This window comes from Quercus suber, unplaced genomic scaffold, assembly GCF_002906115.3.
Source record: "Quercus suber isolate HL8 unplaced genomic scaffold, Cork oak 2.0 scaffold_16, whole genome shotgun sequence".
Classification (NCBI taxonomy): Eukaryota; Viridiplantae; Streptophyta; class Magnoliopsida; order Fagales; family Fagaceae; genus Quercus; species Quercus suber.
Genome location: NW_027069481.1, coordinates 677,980 through 696,296, shown reverse-complemented (window position 1 = coordinate 696,296; position 18,317 = coordinate 677,980). Strand labels below are relative to the sequence as shown.

The following is an 18,317-nucleotide window of genomic DNA, read 5'->3' as shown; positions in this document are numbered from 1 at the left end:
AAAAAAAAAAAAAAAAAAAAAAAAAAACAACAACAACAACAACACAATTTTTTGACAAATCCAAACAAACCCAAAGAAGAAAAAAAAAAACGATTATCTGTTGCGTTTTACTAAATACTGTCTCGGGTGGGGGGAACTGGGGAGGACTTCGTGAGATCCAACGGTTGTCAGCTTTGGGCTTTGGGTCTTTACTCTAAACGGAAGGTCGTTGTTCTGTTTCTAACTTAGACTCACTTGAATATTTTATTTTGAGTAATCCTAAAGAGGTAAATTATTTGATAAATATTATGTCAACAATATTTTTATAACAAATTTTAAATGGCAAGTTGTTACTAATTTTTATTATTGGGCAAAAAAGTAATCCTAGGTTGCATTTGTCATGGCTTAAAAAACTAGCTTATTTTACTATTTAACTTATTTTTACTACTATTCATAGATCTCACTGCACTTTTTGGTATTATTCATGAGTCCTACTATACTATTTTAACTAACTTTTTATCTTTATCTACAATACTTTCTGTAAAAAATTTTCAGTTTCAGCTAAATAAACTATTCCCAAACAGACACTAATGACACGTTTGGTAGACTGTAATAGATGATATAATATAATAGATATTCCTATGGCATAATTATTTAGGTGTTTGATTATATTTTTATTATAATAAATAGTTATTCCTTATGAATAGTTATTCTTCAAAATGAGGAATAACTATTTTAACTAACTTTTTAACTAACTATACTATTTTAACTAACTTTTTATCTTTATCTACAATACTTTCTGTAAAAAAATTTCAGTTTCAGCTAAATAAGCTATCCCCAAACGGACACTAATGACACGTTTGGTAGACTGTAATAGATAATGTAATATAATAGATATTCCTATGGCATCACTATTCGGGTGTTTGATTATGTTTTTATTACAATAAATAGTTATTCCTTATGAATAGTTATTTTTCAAAATGAGGAATAATTATTTCTTATTAAAAGTACTGAATATCTATTCCTTTACCTTATGTAATATCTTTTTAAAAAAATTTCCTAAAAAGCCATTAGTTGCCACATCTTCAAAAAGAAAGAAAATAAATTTTCCTTATTGTTAATTATTAGCTTTATTTTGAACACCCTAAAATAAGTGTATTTTAGGAAATTTGATTTAAAAATGATTTAATTACACATTCTTTTATACTCTATTAAATTGTGGATGCATATTTAGAATTTTATTCTTAAATGGTTATCAAAATAAAAAATAGTAATACTTATTACATTCTAACTTTATATTCATTGTAATACTTATTCCTATTCCTATATAATAATCATTACAGTGTACCAAACGTACTTTAAGTGTTAGGTTTAAATTTGAACTAATAACAACTAACAACCTATGATTTGTCGTGGACATAGCACCTTTCAAATTATTTTATAACTTTTTTGCAAATTATTGATGTGGAAAATTTTTACTAGTTCTAATTGGAGCTCATTGCTAATATCACTTTTTTACTTGCCAATAATTGTTTGAAAAATGTTAAAGTCAAATTAATAGTTTGTAAAAATATTGTAAAATAGTTTGTGTTTGTAGCATTATTCTTTTTTTTCTTTTTTTTTTTAATTTCATAAAAAAGATACTACTAGAGCATTTGGATAACATTTTTGTAGAAGAATAAAAAATGAAAAAAAAAAATTGAGAGGATGTAGATTTTGGATTTTTTTTAATATATTTTAAATCATTTTTCTTCATTTATTCAAGTGAAATCTAAAATAATTGTCTATCATAATTAGTATTATACTTCTGTGATGCTCGACTTAATTAAAAAAAATATATGCAAATAAATCTAAACTATATTAATAACTTTTGAATTGCTTGAAATGTCAATAAAGTTTTATTTAGAGTAAAATAATGATTTTAATAAGTCAATTGTCACAAGTATGGTGTGTAGTGTGTAAATTTTTATTATATATTAAAAATAAATATTATAATATGTAATCAAAATAATCAAAATAAATATACATATCAAATATTATCTTAAATTATTTGAGAATTTTCATAGTAGATTTTTTTTTCTTTTAACCTAATAGAATTTTAGTTGATGTAGGATTTTAAATTTCTTGAAACTTTGATATAGAGTTTTGTGTAAAGTCACATAAAGAAGTGCAAGGGCTACAAAAAGAAAGGCCCAAGCCCGCTAAGAATGGTAGTACCTTGTCCTACAAATCTTGCCCCAAACAATAAATTTTTAAGAAAGTGGGTTTTAAACTCAAGTGCAATAAAAAGATAAGTCCAAGTCTAAGACTATTGAATCCAGAATAACAAATAAATGAATGCAGGAAAATAGTTGAGGATAATACCCTCCTCGAGTGAGTCTGAGGGTAAATCTTTTATTAATAACTTAAGCTCAAGTTCCCTTACAAGGTTCTCCTTAGTTCTTTCCCTAGTTTTCTCTTTCTTGGAAAATGTCCATCCTCTTTTTTTGGGAGGTTCCCTTTCTTTTATAATCCCTTCCCTAGCATCTCAGTCCTCCACCTGTACGTTTCAGGTGATCCTTCAAGATACTTGTCCTATTAGGACCCTTCTGGAGGTAGTAGAGATAGTTGCTAGCTGTGATGTGGCTATTTAGGGGTCATTTCCTTATTAATGTGGCTGGTTAGGTTGGTGCAGAGCATTGAATGCAGAGGTGGGAGGTGTCTTCTTAAGGAAACTTCCTCCCACCGTCCTTGTAGGTCTCGTCCTCTCTTGTTGATGTCATTTCCCTTATCCTTGGGCTTCAATAAGGTGTCAGTCATCCCTTTGCTCTCTTGCTCTCCTCGGGTGGGTGGAGTCCCTTTTGCCTATTTTTCTTTATTTAGATTGGTCGCCTTTGCCCTCGAATTAGGCTCCTTAGTCCTCGGCTCCCTCACAAGAAGATAGTCACTTGATTCAATCATAACTTGTAGAATCCAACTTTAATTATATAATATGGGGTAGATTCCAGTCAACTATCTTGAGGTTTGGACTAATGTTAAACACACAATTGAAAAATAACCAAATTGGTCCTTAAACACAAACGGCGTTTAATGCCATTTGTGCACTTTACCTAAAACAAATTGATAATGTAGTTTTTCATTTCCAAGACTGCAACTTTACATCATTTCTTGCTTTTCCCAATGCCAATAAGTGCTCTGTAAACTAAAAGAAATGTTAACCCAATTTGAGCATGAGCAAAGAGGTACAACATTCACTCATAAAATATTTTTGGATTCAGCAAAGAGAAAGAGGGCTTCTGTGAGAGTTTTGAATGAGAGGAACAAATTAGTTTTTTTTTTTTTTTAGGTACAAATTCATTCTTGATATTACAATATAGCTAAAATTTATAGTGATTGAAGCAATATTAATTACTTGAAAAGAGCTAATTTAGTTTTTGTTGGTAATTCTAATTTGTTCTAGTTTCTTTTGGTTGACCAAATATTGGCTGCTTTAGAGCACTGACCAAATATGCTTTCTTATGAGAGGTAATACAACTCTCTTCACATAAAGGGGGCAGTTATGTGGTAGACAATTGTTTTAGGTAGAAGGCAAAATTTATATTGTAGTTTCTTTTGGCTGATTTAGAGCACTTATTGGCATTGGAAAAAACAAATACGGTAAAGTTGCAATCTTGGAAAATGAAAAACTAAGGCTGTGGTTGGTTCATGTAAAATATTTTTCGAAAAATAAATATTTTCTGGAAATGCTATTTTTGGGAAAGGAAAATGTATTCAGGCTGTTTGGTTGTGCAATGGAAAATAGTCCGGAAAATCATTTTCGGTGTTTGGTAACATTCTAAAAATGCTATTTTCCTACAAAATTTTCACATTTTCTTGGCCATTTTCTTAGCATCCAAACAAATTTTATATCACAAAATCCACCACCACCCACACATTAGCACCCAAAGAAAATCCACCACCACCCACACACCAACACCTATAGAAAATCCACCACTATCCACACAAAACCCACCACCACATAACACAAAAACCACCAAATCACCACCACCCACACCACCACAACAACAACAACAACAACAACAAAAAATCAGTGGAGGACAACGAGATCGAGAAAGCGGCGCGATCTTGGTGCGATCTTGCGAGGGCGGCGCGATTGAGACGACGACGAGATCGAAGGTGATGATTTGGTGCAGAGGAGGACGGTGTGATCTCGCAGGCATGAACTTGGCGCCGGGATCTCGAAGGCATGATAAAGAGGGCGGCACGATCTAGGTGCGATCTTGGCGCAATTGAGATGATGACGAGATCGAAGGCGATGATTTGACCCAAAGGAGGACGGCGCGTCTAGGCTTGGGGCGGTAGGCTGAGCTCGATCGGAGAGGAGTGTGTGTGAGAGAAGCTCGGGCTTGGATGTGCGATCGGAGAGGAATGCGTGTGAGAGAAGCTCAGAGAGAGTGTTGTGTGAGGAGTGGAAAATGTTTGAAGTGAAAATAGAACCTGAAACCATTTTCACCCAAAAGACGGTCAACACGAAAACTGATTTCCATTTGACCAAATTTTCTGAGCTTACCAAACACGTTGAGGGGGTGTAAAATGATTTCCTGAAACCATTTTCACCCTGAACAAACGCACCATAAGTATAAATTTATTTTAGGTAGAGGGCACAAAAGCATTACATGCCGTTTATGTTTAGGGACCAATTTAGTTATTTTTTTGTTGTCTTGGATGTGTTTGGCATTAGCCTAAACTTCAAGGAATTTGACTAGAATTTAATCTATAATATACTGGTTAGCATTTTCCTATATATATTTTTCTCTTCCTTTTTTTTTTTTTGGTTGTCTAAATACTAGATTTGATCATTATTGTAATTATTAATGGACATTTAATACGACTGTCTTAATATATAGGCCTATCTATTCTAACATTTAAGGAAAATAATATGACAAGATTCTAATTGAAGATTTAAATATAAAATAAAATATAAAATCAATTGAAAAGTATATGTTATTAATAATGAAGTGTAAATTACAAAAATGTGTGAACCAAGTGGGAAAAAATGTGTGAACCAAAATCCGAAGGTGGCATGGGTTTCAAGGAATTATCATTATTCAATGATGCTCTCTTAGCCAAACAAACGTGGAGGTTGCTGCACAACACAAATTCTTTGTTTTACAAAGTGTTTAAGTCCAAATTCTTCCCAAATTGTTCTATTATGGAAGACAAGGAGGGTTATGGAGGGTCTTATGCTTGGAGGAGTATTTTGAAAGGTAGGGAGGTCATAAGGCGAGGAGCGAAGTGGAGAGTGGGCAATGGAGAATCAATTAAGCTTTGGGGTGATAAGTGGCTGCCTTCTTTGCAAAGCCCAAGCCTCCAAAGTCCCCTCATGGCTGAACTACAGAATGCCACGGTGTGTTCTCTAATTAATCCTTCAACTCACCAATGGAATATTCAGTTGCTGCCTAACCTTTTCAACCAAATAGAATCAGATCAGATAGCACAAATTCCACTGACCCGAACCACCTCAGAGGACTCTCTCTTTTGACCTTATGTTCAGTGCGGCTAGTACACTACCAAGTTAGGATATTATTTTCTCAAAACCGAAGCTAATATGGTGAACTCACAGACCCCTTCCCAAGGCGAGTTGATGAAACCACTTTGGAAGAAAATATGGAGTATATCAATGCCGTGTAAGATCAGAAACTTCCTTTGGAGAGCTTGCAAAAATGCCATCCCAACTTTGAATAACCTGAAACGCTGCTGCGTGGTGGAAGATTCAAAGTGCTCTCTCTGTGCCTAACACGATGAGGATGTTATCCATGCTTTATGGTCTTGCCCAACCCTTGCGCAGGTGTGGAACGAAGACCCCCAGTGGTACTTTAGAGACCAAAAAATCTTCCATGATTTTACCCATCTAATCCTCCACATTTTTGAGTCTGGGTGTAGTGCTGAGTTGTTTGCTATGCAGATTTGGACAATTTGGTATCGAAGAAACAAAGTCAGAACAACTCCGCCTAGCTTCCCTCTAAATCTGATAGTGCAGCGAGCATATGAGGCTTTATTAGAATATCAGTCTGCACAGCCAAGGCATATTGTGGCAGCACCTACAATCAGACAACGTGCAAGATGGTCACCAGACTCACCACCACCTTTGAACTGGTACAAAGCCAATTTTGATGCGGCAATCTTCCAAGATGTTGGCAGAGGAGGTCTTGGGGTGATAATCTGTGACAACCAAGGTCTCGCAATGGCTACTTTAGCTCAGAATGTTTAGTTGGCCAGCTCAGTGGTGGAGATGGAAGCTCTAGCAGCCACACGGGCAATAGAACTTGTTGTAGAAATTGGTCTTGATAGTATTATTTTTGAAGGCGACTCCAACATAGTCATCAGAGGCCTAACAGATCAGGTGTCAAACTTTGCTCCATTTGGCTTTCTAATAAAAGAGGCAAATGACTTGGCAAAACAGCTTAATCATGTAAAATTTCAGCAAGTTGGTAGAGAGGGAAATAGTATAGCTCATAACCTTGCTAGGCATGCACGACATGTCATGAGTTTTTCTATTTGGATGGAGGATGTTCCATCCCTTTGTTTTGAAATGTATCAAGTAGATTTGCCTTCATCTTAATAAAAATCACAGTCTTGTTTCTCAAAAAAAGTGTAAATTACAAACAATAAAGCTAGAGACATAATAAAAGTTCACAATAATTCCACCTCACACATGGATCTACCACAATGTAAAATTTAAAAAAAAAAAATTTGAAAATGTCGTGAAATTATTATGAACTTTTGTTATATCTCTAACATTACTCAATTACAAACTCTCAAAAACTTTTGTGACAAAATTGTAAGAGATCAAACAAAACTCAAACCTCTTCAATTTATATAGAATTATAGATTATAGATGATATGATATATGTTTCATATATATATATATATATATATTTCGGTAATTTTATTTGAGCATTTGGATTTATAAATATTATTACCAAAATCTCTTCCTTTTTTTTTTTTTTGGTTGTCTAAATACTAGATTTGATCATTATTGTAATTATTAATGGACATTTAATATGACTGTCTTAATATATAGGCCTATCTATTCTAACATTTAAGGAAAATAATATGACAAGATTCTAATGGAAGATTTAAATATAAAATAAAATATAAAATCAATTGAAAAGTATATGTTATTAATAATGAAGTGTAAATTACAAAAATGTGTGAACCAAGTGGGAAAAAATGTGTGAACCAAGTGGGAAAAAATGTGTGAACCAAAATCTGAAGGTGGCATGGGTTTCAAGGTATTATCATTATTCAATGATGCTCTCTTAGCCAAACAAACGTGGAGGTTGCTGCACAATACAAATTCTTTGTTTTACAAAGTGTTTAAGTCCAAATTCTTCCCAAATTGTTCTATTATGGAAGCCAAGGAGGGTTATGGAGGGTCGTATGCTTGGAGGAGTATTTTGATAGGTAGGGAGGTCATAAGGGGAGGAGCGAAATGGAAAGTGGGCAATGGAGAATCAATTAAGCTTTGGGGTGATAAGTGGCTGCCTTCTTTGCAAAGCCCAAGCCTCCAAAGTCCCCTCATGGCTGAACTACAGAATGTCACGGTGTGTTCTCTAATTAATCCTTCAACTCACCAATGGAATATTCAGTTGCTGCCTAACCTTTTCAACCAAATGGAATCAGATCAAATAGCACAAATTCCACTGAACTGAACCACCTCAGAGGACTCTCTCTTTTGGCCTTATGTTTAGTGCAACTAGTACACTACCAAGTTAGGATATTATTTTCTCAAAACCGAAGCTAATATGGTGACCTCACAGACCCCTTCCCAAGGCGAGTTGATGAAACCACTTTGGAAGAAAATATGGAGTATATCAGTGCCGTGTAAGATCAGAAACTTCCTTTGGAGAGCTTGCAAAAATGCCATCCCAACTTTGAATAACCTGAAACGCTGCTGCGTGGTGGAAGATTCAAAGTGCTCTCTTTGTGCCTAACACGATGAGGATGTTATCCATGCTTTATGGTCTTGCCCAACCCTTGCACAGGTGTGGAACGAAGACCCCCAGTGGTACTTTAGAGACCAAAAAATCTTCCATGATTTTACCCATCTAATCCTCCACATTTTTGAGTCTGGGTGTAGTGCTGAGTTGTTTGCTATGCAGATTTGGACAATTTGGTATCGAAGAAACGAAGTCAGAACAACTCCGCTTAGCTTCCCTCTAAATCTAATAGTGCAGCGAGCATATAAGGCTTTATTAGAATATCAGTCTGCACAGCCAAGGCATATTGTGGTAGCACCTACAATCAGACAACGTGCAAGATGGTCACCACCACCTTTGAACTGGTATAAAGCCAATTTTGATGCGGCAATCTTCCAAGATGTTGGCAGAGGAGGTCTTGGGGTGATAATCTGTAACAACCAAGGTCTTGCAATGGCTGCTTTAGCTCAGAATGTTTAGTTGGCCAGCTCAGTGGTGGAGATGGAAGCTCTAGCAGCCACACGGGCAATAGAACTTGTTGTAGAAATTGGTCTTGATAGTATTATTTTTGAAGGCGACTCCAGCATAGTCATCAGAGGCCTAACAGATCAGGTGTCAAACTTTGCTCCATTTGGCTTTCTAATAAAAGAGACAAATGACTTGGCAAAACGGCTTAATCATGTAAAATTTCAGCAAGTTGGTAGAAAGGGAAATAGTGTAGCTCATAACCTTGCTAGGCATACACGACATGTCACGAGTTTTTCTGTTTGGATAGAGGATGTTCCATCTCTTTGTTTTGAAATGTATCAAGCAGATTTGCCTTCATCTTAATAAAAATCACAGTCTTGTTTCTCAAAAAAAGTGTAAATTACAAACAATAAAGCTAGAGACACAATAAAAGTTCACAATAATTCCACCTCACACATGGATCTACCACAATGTAAAATTAAAAAAAAAAAAATTTGAAAATGTCGTGAAATTATTATGAACTTTTGTTATATCTCTAACATCACTCAATTACAAACTCTCAAAAACTTTTGTGACAAAATTGTAAGAGATCAAACAAAACTCAAACCTCTTCAATTTATATAGAATTATAGATTATAGATGATATGATATATGTTTCATATATATATATATATATATATTTCGGTAATTTTATTTGAGCATTACTCGGCGATTAAAAAATTATTAAAAATATTTTTATTTATATTTTTAATATATTGCTAAGTATATAAACATATACGATACTTTTTCACATTATATAAACATATACCAAATTTAATAACTAAAACATGATGTTCATAAATTAAATACAATCCAGACTCTAGAGTGGCTGGAATGCAGGACTGAGTGGCTGGTTTAGTGAAGCGCAGCCCAGACAGCACAGAGAAGAGAGAAAGAGCGATGGAGTTGGAGTGAGAAGGCTGTTTTGGAGTCTCTGGACGAAGTGTGAGGGAGTTTTAGGTTTTAGGGTAAGTAAAACGGTGCATTTTGCCCCCTTTTTTTTTAGATTTCGGCCTGAACCGGCCGTTTCGGCGGTTTTGGCCGAAACGGCTCGAATCAGGCCGATTCGAGCCACGTCGGCTTTGCCACGTGGCCCGACGCGGCACGGACGCGCGGTCAGTGGCGTCCGACGTGGGTGCGGCGCCTCTGGTGCCGCGTCCGTGCTTTCCAGCATATAATAGAGTACATTTTATAAATGATTATTAGTCTGTTACTGACTCTGTTTTGCCCAGTAGCTAGGCTGTATTTTAAAACTTCTGATGATTAAGCAGGCACTGAGATAAAATGCTAATTCTATATAATAATAATAATAATCATAATAATAATAAAAAACACGATAAGTACAAGCTTTTGTTTTTTTAATGAATAAGTACAAGCTTTAGACCTGCTTCGTGGTGGCCTAACTAAAAGTTGAGGTCCCTGCGTCTTTAATACATTTTAAAGCATAAAGCTTGATCTATCTTGATAATAAATAATGATAATTTTGCTTGTTCTGACGTATGTGATCAATTATTCCCTTGTAAATAATTTTATGATGATACTTATATGAGTTTTTGGGCATATTTTTCAATGATCTAATTTTAACCATTATTAAGAATATGATCATAAAGTTTTGTGCGTGCATTACTCTTTTCTCTCTACTCTCTATTTCTTTGAGAACCTTTTAACAACCATTTTCTTCCTCCCACTTCTTATATATATAGCTCTATATTAGCAGAGAGGCTATGATTACTTCCATGGTTAGTGCAATAGGAGGTCCAATATCGTTAATCATAAGTGGGTGGTTAGGTAGAAGTGGAATGTGGTAAGAGTGGCCTTGGAACTTGGTTCCCACTCCCGCAGATATGCTCGGCAGTGACGTTCCCTAAGGCACTGTCAGGTATGCAAGGGATATTGTGTTTGAACGTCATTCTTTCTTCATTGCTCAGGAAAGGTTTGCCGAGCAAGGATCGGATGGCAAAACTTGGGCCCACAGTTTGTGTGGGTTCGGGCTGGGCTTCTGGATAGAAAAAGGTCATGTTCGTGGGCCGCACCTTCATATCAAAGTTTCAGGCCCAAATGGGTTCAGGTATAGAGTGTCGTACAAGTTTGAAATAGATGGTTGGTGACATTCAAAATTAAGAAAACACTAATTAATATCTTATGTTAGGGATTCTATCAAGATTTTGTCTTACACAACAATTTCTTATTTTAGAGATACCAAATATTTGAATTAATAGTTGTCTGTTTTATAATGATTGATTCTAATCATCAAGTGAAGACTTAAGACATTAATTAATTTTTGGTATAGCTTTGTATTTAAAGCCATATCATTGTTTTTTAGAGAGAGTTTCAATATATGAGCATTAATTATTTTAATTTTTTTTTATATATAATTTGTATTCTAAGTCATATCTTTTTCTTGAGAGATGATTTTAATTTATGGTGTTTTCTCTTGATTATTGCTCTAGGGCACTTGACATATCCCGATGTACAAAATGCTTGAGGGTCTTAGAAGAAAAGAGTTTGAGCAGTAGAATTAGCGGTTAAACTAATTAGAACCAGCAACTATATTTTTTGAACACCAAGAATATCCTATATTTAAAATTAAGCATCCTTATTTTTTCCGGCTAAGTTGAGGGGATTGAGTATTGACCCATAGTCCATAGACATTCCAAAATAAGAGAAGGTATTTGATATTGAATGATACCATGTCAGCGGTATCAAAATCCAATAAGTGTGAAACATGTCAGCAAAAATAACTAACCCGCTAACAATTGAAAGACATGTTAGTAGAAAGTTATTTTTGCACACATGCCTTTCATTTATTGGATTTTGATACAGATGGCATGATATCATTTGATACAAGATACTTTTTTCTATCATCCTATAGGATTGTGCAATTTTTCTTCCAAGTATAAAAGATAAAATTCAACCTTCTACTTTTGATCGGTAAAACACAACAAAAACAACTACAACAAAAATTAAAAGAGAGGCTTGATCAGTGATTTGGTTTTAAATTCTAATTAAGATTTCCATTATAGAATAGATGCCCCTTTCTGTTCTGTGTATAAAAAAATAGAAACACACTTTATAAATTGGAAGAACTAATGGCAGTGAACCTGGTTGAGTACCTTCTTCTAAAATTAAGAAGTTCAAGAACTCTGATTCAATATTTGAAACAGCTAAAATGTCACACATTACTGCTTAGCTTTAAGAACCTTGTATAATAACCTAGGATGCACAGACGTGGCGCAACACGGCGACGCAGGAGGGACACCGCTGACCCTGCGTCGGGCCCGGTCTGCCACGTGTTTTTTTTTTTTTTCCCGACTCGCACCGATGCGGCGAGGACTCGGGCCGGTTCGCGCTAAAGAATCAATTGGATGTCTCGTTGCAAATTCTCTTCACCATCGGAGGTGTTTGTCGACGCATTCCTGGTTTCATCGGAGTCGATAATCTCATTATCGGCTTCATCGGCGACCTTTGTCGAGTGGGCTAGTGTCGGACAGCTACCGAGAACAACTTGAGGAAGCATCGACTCGGCAATAATTACATCGAAGATCTTATTACCTCTCATAGAACTCACCATGATTGATGCCAAAGATATCCCTGGGATTTGGGTTTCGCATTTTGGGTGCCAGACAGAGATGGGCTTGGGTTTAAAAGTGTGGACTTGTTTGGCTTTGACTGGGTTGAATGGGGCTGTAGACTTAAAATAATCTTCTGTGGGCTTAACATTTTGGCCCACTTCCTAGACTTTGGACCACTTAACTTCCCACTTACCATCTGGTCCACGATCCAATCTCAAGCAAACATCCAGAGATAAATCAGTGCCACTGCTAGTTTTATACTTTTATTTAGTTAATAGTTATAACTTATTAGTAATTTGTGAATCTGTGATTTGTGATTTGTGAGTGAATCTGTGAACTTGGGTTTGATTTATTACTCATTGTGAACCAGGCCTCATGAACTTATTACTCATGAAATGTTTTAGTTTCAATCTTGTGGGTTGCATTTAATTTATGAACATCATGTTTTAGTTATTATCTAATATTGCTTTTAAATTTGATATATGTTTATATAATGTGAAAAAGAATGCTTAGCAATATATTAAAAATTTAAATAAAAATATTTTTAATAATTTTTTAATCACCGAGTCCCGCCGCACCCGCACCCACCTTTTTCAAAAATTGCCGAGTCCCGCACCCGCACCCGAGTCCCGAAACGCACCCGTGCTTCATAGATAATAACCAAGAGTTCTGAGGTTCTATCTACTGATCATATTTACCATTCACAGAACTTGTACAAAGATGACAAGACTAACTATATCTTAACCATCTTAGAAACTCATAAATTCAGAAATCGATCAAGGGGATACAATAAAATAAAATTTAAGTTCACAACTAGCAGCATCATATACAACTTATATTAAGAGCAGTAATATTTTATTTTTGGATAAACAGCAGCAAATGATTTGAAGTCACTAGATTTGTGCAATTCTTTTCATGAAATTGCCAAAGAACCAAAACTTTTGACCAAAACTGACTTCTTTGGCTGGTAGATTATCTTATCAAACATATTTATGAGCTTCTCATTGCCATTCCATCTCGTCCAATATATTAGCTTCTGAAACTACAGCCGAACTCTTTCGCTTGTCATTTTCCTTGTTTGTTGAAGAAAATACCAACTCGGATAGAGGATCCTTCTCTACCTGTTTACAATATGTGATGAGATGGTAAGCGTCTAAAACTCTATTTTGGCCAATTCTATAAGCCCAGCTTATTGCTTGCCTCTCTAAAGTGCTGGCTGAAAAAACAATAAAAACGCTACTCAGACTTCTGAATTAGCATCATTCAAGATTATCTTCCTTTTTATTTTTTTTATTTTTGGTGGAGTAGAATGGGGTGACTAGTGTGACTTTTCTACCTAAGCGTGACTATAGTAGCACCCTACTCGCTTTTAAGCGAGCCCTCATACTCCTGGTCTGTGAGAAGCTTACTTATTATTGTTTGAACCATTTGGGATGGAAATGGGATATAAGGAGCACCAATACACAGCTATTTGTTGAGACTCGAACCCAAGTCCTGAGACTTGTTATTCAAGATTATCATTACCATATCAGGAAGCACTTGAATATATTTGGTCACATTACATTTCCCCTATTTCCTTAGTATTGGCACCTGCCAATGACCCCAATTCCCTTTTAAGCCTTAAAAGGCTTAAATGACAAAAAGTTTCCTGAAATCAAACCAAAGCTTCTCCCACACAACAGCTTCATAGTTCTTGGAGATGGCCCTGCTGTCAGTCGCCACAACTTGGCGCTCACACCGGACTACCCTCTCAAACTTCAAGTCAGCAAGGGCCACCATGTTGTGCTTAGCCACCCTAAACTCTCCAATCTCCTTTACATTAGGAGGATTGATGCTCTCTGCTGGCTGCCACCCGCAGCTTTTGCCTGTAATACTGATTTATCTATTTAAAAGAACAAACCAATGGAAAAAGTTCTTAAACTATTTAGAACCATGTCCCCATACATTTTGGTTATCAATAATTACTTACACTCCATTAAGCAAAGCTGAACACGTGCGAAAGTTTTAGGATTAATATGTTGAAGATGATAAAGTAACAAGGAAAAAAAAAATGGTAACTGAACGGGGGAAAATGTACAGCTACGATACCTAATATAACGGAACGGGCTGATTATTGTTTATGGGCTGAAAGGTAGACGGGCCTGTTATGTGCAAGACTTGTTGAGGACGGATCCGTAGTGGACAGATGAGAAAGGAACGAACTGATTGGCCATGGGCCTGTTGGGACCTCTTGATGGGAATACTTGCAGCCCATTATCAGGAAATCTTAAACAGAATCCTAATGCAAGGGGGATTCTAGAGATTACGTACATTGATGAAGATCTTCTCTATAAGGAAAAAAACTTGTCCACCATGTTTTGGACTCTTAAAAATGATTTCTACAAGGAAAGAACTTCGACTCCAAAAAAAAGAGGTCAACTTTCGACTACTATAAAAGCCCCAATATCCTCACAAATCAAGGTACGCATAATCGACCCTCTCTAGCACTCTGGAGTTGTAAAAGGTTCTAACTTAACCTTCAAAGGGTATTTGGCCGGCACCATACCGGTGCTCTCTGTAGGTTTTTTCTTTTTCTTGCTGTGTAGGTGATTTTTGGAGCGTGTGAGCGATGTGTAATTCATTGGTGATTTTTCAGACTTCATCAGTTGGTGCCATCTGTGGGAAACTTGAAGTGATTAAACGTTGCTTCATCCCTAAGACAGAAGGGTTGCATGGTACTCACTCGCTCGATGGCAACCACCAACGACATCCAAGGAGAGGAACCACCCACAATCGCACTCGAGAGATAGGTTCGAACTCTCACCGCGGCCGTGGAACGCCTCACCAAACAAAACCACGACCTAAAAGAACAGTTGGGTCAAAAAAATACAGCACCCAACAACCAAAGGGAGGATTAGGAAGGTACCAGCGCCATGCAAAGAGATTGAGAAGGGCCTGAAGGTAGCAATGCCCCAAGCAGGCCAGAACGGCAAAACGTGAGCCTCCCATCGCTCATGGACACGACTCCACCACCTATTTTCACAGAGATGCAGGCGATGAAGGAGCAGATGGAGGTCATGATGAATGCCCTCAAGGGACGAGTGTCCAGCGATCTTCACGGCCTAGTGAACTAGACCGACTCTCCATTCACCACCCCATCAATTCCTTTCCCCTACCGCATAAGTACCGGATGCCACAGATAGAGAGTTACGATAAAGTCAAGGATCCCTTAGATCACCTGGAGACCTTCAAAACCTTGATGCACCTACAAGGAGTACTAGACGAAATCATGTGCAAGGCCTTCCCTACAACATTGAAGGGACCCACGAGAATATGGTTCAGTCGGCTGACGCCGAACTCCATCAGCACTTTCAAAAAGTTGAGCACCTAGTTCACCTCACACTTTACAGGGGGACACATGGCAGGATCAAGGGCAAAAGAGACCAAGAACAGGAGACAGAAGGGACGAAAGGCGCCCTAAACCCTCGGGAGGGAGGTTCACAAGCTTCACACCACTGAACGCCCCAATAGACCAAGTCTTGATGCAAATCAAGGACGAGGGGGCGCTGATGTTTCTAGGGAAACTAAAGAGCGACCCAAGTAGATGACCTTGAGACAAATACTGTCGTTTCCACCAAGATCACGGTCATGACATGGCCAATTGCTAAAACTTAAAGCAGCAGATTGAGGCCCTCATCAGACAAAGGAAGTTGCAGAAATTCGTCAACAAAGAGAGAGTGGATCCCAATCACTAAGAGCACCCCCAACGGGACAATGAGTGTCCTAGACCCCCCATCGGAGACATAAGGATGATTGTGGGGGGAACCGCGACTACTGGCTCCTCCAAAAAAGCTCGAAAAATGTACCTCAGGATGGTCCAGAATGTCCAGCTAATAGGCTCTGTACCTAAGATAGCACGGAGGGAAAACCCTATCATTGGATTCTCCGAGGAAGACGCAAGAAGACTCCACCATCCACGCGACGACGCGCTAGTTGTCAGCGTACGTATGGGGGACTATAATGTTCACCGAGTATTAATTGACAACGGCAGCTCGGCAGACATCCTATACTATCCAGCGTTCCAACAGATAGGGATCGACAGAATGCGATTGATACCAATGAATGCTTCTCTTGTCGGTTTTGGAGGAATATGGGTATTCCTACTAGGCTCAATCACACTCTCGGTAAAGGTGGGCGATTATCCACAAGAAATCACTAGGGACGTGACATTCCTTATGGTGGACTGCTCGTCTACTTACAATAGTATTCTCGGACGACCCACACTTAACTCGTGGAAAGTGGCAACATCGATGTACCACCTAATGATCAAATTCCCCACAGACTATGGGATTGGGGAGTTGCGAGGAAACCAGGTGGCCGCCCGGGAATGCTACATTGCCATGCTAGAAATGGAAGATCACCAGCAAACCATATGTATAGAAGAACAGTGGACCGTTGCAGAACCGGTTGAAGAACTGGAGGAGATAATACTCGATGAATCAAGGCCTGAGCAAACGACTAGGATAGGGACATTAACCAGCCAGCCAGTGTGTCAAGCCCTCACGGCATTCCTCAAGAGGAACCAAGACGTATTCACATGGAGCCACGAGGACATACCCAGGATCGATCCCTCTGTCATGGTTCACAAGCTTAACATGAACCTTGTATCCTCACCCGTCCAGTAGAAAAAGCGAGCATTCGCTCATGAACGAGACCGAGCGATAGCGGAAGAGGTCAAGAAACTACTTGAGGCGGATTTCATTCGGGAAGTATATTACCCAGAATGGTTGGCAAACGTAGTCATGGTTAAGAAGGCTAACGGGAAGTGGCGAATGTGCGTCGATTTCATGGACCTCAACAAGGCATGTCCAAAGGACAGTTACCCCCTCTCGCGGATAGATGCCCTGATCGACTCAACGGCTAGACACCAGCTCCTAAGTTTTATGGATGCCTTTTTAGGCTACAATCAGATCAAGATGAAGGAAGTTGATCAAGAGAAAACATCTTTCGTCACCAAGCAAGGACTTTTTTGCTATAAGGTGATGCCATTCGGACTCAATAACGCAGGGGCAACATACCAGAGACTAATGAACAAAATGTTCGCGCACCAGATTGAGAGGAACGTACAAGTCTATGTTAATGACATGTTGGTCAAGAGCCTGCACGACAATGACCACCTGAATGACCTCTAGGAGACGTTCGACACCCTTCGATCATACAACATGAAGCTGAATCCAAGCAAGTGCGTGTTTGGAATAACGGCGGAAAAATTCTTGGGATTTATGGTATCCCAAAAAGGAATAGAGATCAACTCAGAAAAGATACGGGCTATCATGAAGCTAGAATCACTAAGGATGGTAAAAGATGTGCAAAGCTTGAATGGCAAAATTGCGGCCTTGAACAAGTTCGTCTCTAAAGTGACAGACAAATGTCTACCGTTCTTTCGCATCTTAAGGAAATCATTCGAGTGGATGGACGAGTGTCAGAAGGCATTTGAAGACCTGAAAAAATACCTCGCCTCTCCACCATTGCTCAGCTCGTCCAAACCAGGAGAAGAACTCTATTTGTACCTAGCAGTTTTGCGGGTAGCGGTGAGCGCAGTCTTAGTAAGAGAAGAGGAAGGAATTCAGCGAGCCATCTATTTCATAAGTAGGGGATTCCGGGGGCAGAAGAAAGGTACCCCTAGATGGAGAAGCTTGCCTTCGCGCTGGTAACTGCAGCCTGAAAACTCAAACCGTATTTCCAGGCCCATACTATCATCGTCTTGATGGATCAACCCCTGAAAAGAGCAATGAGCAGCCCTGAAGCTGCCAGACGAATGGCTCTGTGGGCGATAGAGCTAAGCAAATTTGACATACATTATCGACCACGAACTGCAATAAAGGGACAAGCAGTGGCAGACTTCATTGTCGAGTACACTCAAACGGAAGACAAGGGGGCAGACGCTCTCAGACAATGGAACATCCACACGGACGAATCTTCAAACAAGTAAGCTGGAGGTGCCGGTGTGGTAATTCAAACCCCTGATGGAGATAAAATCAAGTGCATGATTCGGCTAGACTTCCCAACAACCAACAACGAGGCCGAGTATGAAGCATTGGTAGCAGGATTAGACCTTGCAAAAGCAACTGGTGCAGAGGACATGGTTGTACATTGCGATTCACAGGTAATAACCAGTCAGATTAGTGGCGTCTATGAATGCAGAAGTGAAAGGATGAAGAAATACCTGGAAGAAGTTAGGAATCGGATCGGCACCCTCAGAGTCACATTCAACCAAATACCAAGGGAGGAGAACGAATGTGCTGACCGTCTTGCAAAA

At 38.2% G+C, this 18,317-nt stretch overlaps 1 protein-coding gene across 1 annotated transcript; it reads left to right on the top strand.

Moving 5' to 3' along the window:
* The first annotated feature begins 15,858 nt into the window (after positions 1-15,858).
* On the top strand, positions 15,859-17,190 carry LOC136071332 (uncharacterized). The gene is made up of 2 exons (XM_065782470.1): positions 15,859-16,587; positions 16,684-17,190. Exons 1-2 carry the CDS (start codon positions 15,859-15,861, stop codon positions 17,188-17,190), a joined length of 1,236 nt encoding a protein of 411 aa, XP_065638542.1.
* Positions 17,191-18,317: the final 1,127 nt, after the last annotated feature.

Bases quoted from the DNA above. Each gene is read 5' to 3' on its own strand.
- LOC136071332 (XM_065782470.1), top strand. From the start codon at position 15,859: ATGTACCTCAGGATGGTCCAGAATGTCCAGCTAATAGGCTCTGTACCT. The intron at 16,588-16,683 runs GTATTCACATGG...CCCGTCCAGTAG, and splicing joins TCCTCAAGAGGAACCAAGAC to AAAAAGCGAGCATTCGCTCA.